Source organism: Aquarana catesbeiana, linkage group LG09 (genome assembly GCF_042186555.1).
Source record: "Aquarana catesbeiana isolate 2022-GZ linkage group LG09, ASM4218655v1, whole genome shotgun sequence".
Lineage (NCBI taxonomy): Eukaryota > Metazoa > Chordata > Amphibia > Anura > Ranidae > Aquarana > Aquarana catesbeiana.
This window is the reverse complement of record NC_133332.1, coordinates 77069371-77071451: the sequence shown is the minus strand read 5'-3', so window position 1 is coordinate 77071451 and position 2081 is coordinate 77069371. Positions and strand designations below refer to the sequence as shown.

Genomic DNA, 2081 nt, shown 5'->3' with positions numbered 1-2081 from the left:
GTAAAACACTTTAATATAGTAAAATATGACAACCCCGATGAACAAGAAACAACTTAAAGTGTCTGGTCTGGGTGCGTCCTATGTTCTTTCTTCTTTCTTCTGTCTTTCTTTCTCCTTCTCTTTTTCACACACATTAGTTTCTTATTTCTTTTCTACTTCACTTTATGGAGTTTGTTAAGGGATGTTTAATTTTGGGTGTATGTGGCCTGTGACATCAGTCGTGTAAGTCATGATCCTGTATTCTGGTACGGAAACACTGTTTGGGACGTTACAACTTGCATCCCTTTGGATAAGAATATTTGTTGCTGTTAATGACAGTTGATATTTGTAACAAATACAGTATTATCTTGACAATTTTTCTTAATGTAGCTTATACAACAGTGTAAGTACCTTATTGTCACTATGTCTTTATTGTTACCAAAGAATCAAAACTATTGGAATGTATAAAATAAATACATATATAAATAAATAATCAGTATTGCAGTTTTCAATTAATAGTTCTAATGGATCAGAGAAATGGGACCCTGACAACCTTTTTTATTATTGTTGGCATCTCAGACCTCCCAGCGTTGCAGTTTCCAATATTCTTTTTAGTTCTATTTATGTATTTCATTACTCTTGGAGGTAATATAGCCATTCTTCTACTGATTTGCCTGGACCGCCATCTCCACACTCCCATGTACTTCTTTTTGGGCAACCTTTCCATCTTGGACATTAGTTGTTCGACAGTCACCATTCATAAAGTACTTTTTTCTTTTGTATCAGGAGATAAAACAATTTCTCTTACAGTCTGTTTAGCACAAATATACGTTTTTCTATCCTTAACTTGTGATGAGTTGGTGATTTTGACTGCAATGAGTTATGATCGCTATGTAGCTGTATGCAACCCTTTGCGTTACAATGTGATTATGAACCATGGAATGTGTGCCCTTCTAACTATTGTATGCTGGATTTGGGGATTTTTGATAAGTGTGGAAACATTTATAGAACTAACCAGGCTAACATGCTTTCGATCAAATAAAATCAATCACTTCTACTGTGATATTGTGCCTCTGATGAAGATATCCTGCAATGATACTTCATTTTTGGAGGTTTACATTCTCATTATGGGACTTCTTGTTGTGGCTGTAATCCCATTTCTTCTGACCTTCATTTCTTATGTTTTTATTATTGTTTCCATAATGAAGATCCGTACTAACATTGGCAGATGTAAAGCCTTTTACACTTGCTCCTCCCACCTCACAGTTGTCATCCTTATCTACACTACTCTCATCTGCCAATACTTAAGGCCAGTTTCTGTAGACACTTTGGAGTCTAATAAATTTTTCTCTTTATTTAACACAGTTGCGGTGCCCATACTGAATCCTATGATTTACAGCTTGAAAAATAAAGATGTGAAATCAGCTTTTAGAAAGTTTAGGTGTGGCACACAGACCAAGGATAAAAGATGCACTAGGCAAAACTAAGCTACAAACTCCTAGGGCGTGGCCTAGCGGAGCATGTGAGTGGACGCTTCTCAGTGCAGCTCCGGTCTCTCCTGCAGCAATCCTGTGCCATCCTCGGCTGAAATTGGCCGATTTGAACAACCACACAGCTCACCCTGATGCAGAGAGTCCCAGCTCCATTGTGAGGAATTTATTTCTGGTGGATGGGCAACCGAAAGAAGCAAGCGCCACCGAAGATGAGTGTCACTACCTGTTTCGGCCAAGATGGCCGCTGCAGCACAGCTACACACTATATCTTGCTTGCATCCACCCCAGATCTCTTTGGAGAAGCCCTCGATTCCTCTCCACAGTCCTCCCCAGGTGTCCCGGACCCTCCACATGCCTCCTCTCAACTATCTCCTGCCGAACATGAGGGGGATGATGCGGATGGCGCGGATGGCGCGGCTGGCGCGGACGGCAGGCCTGGGCCTATTCTGTCTGCGGTGCTTCACACCATTAAGGTAAACCATACCGATCTAATGGGGAAGGTGGCTGAAATTAAGACTGACTTTGCTATCATGCGGCAAGATGTGCAAAAGATATGGGGTCGGGTCACTGAGACTGAACGCTGCATTAGTGACCTCAAGGACACTGTTA

General features: G+C 41.0%; 1 protein-coding gene across 1 annotated transcript; it reads left to right on the top strand.

Moving 5' to 3' along the window:
• The first annotated feature begins 500 nt into the window (after window positions 1-500).
• Window positions 501-1466, top strand: LOC141107186 (olfactory receptor 8B8-like). The gene has a single exon (XM_073597925.1). It carries the CDS (start codon window positions 504-506, stop codon window positions 1464-1466), a length of 963 nt encoding a protein of 320 aa, XP_073454026.1. The 5' UTR covers window positions 501-503.
• Window positions 1467-2081: the final 615 nt, after the last annotated feature.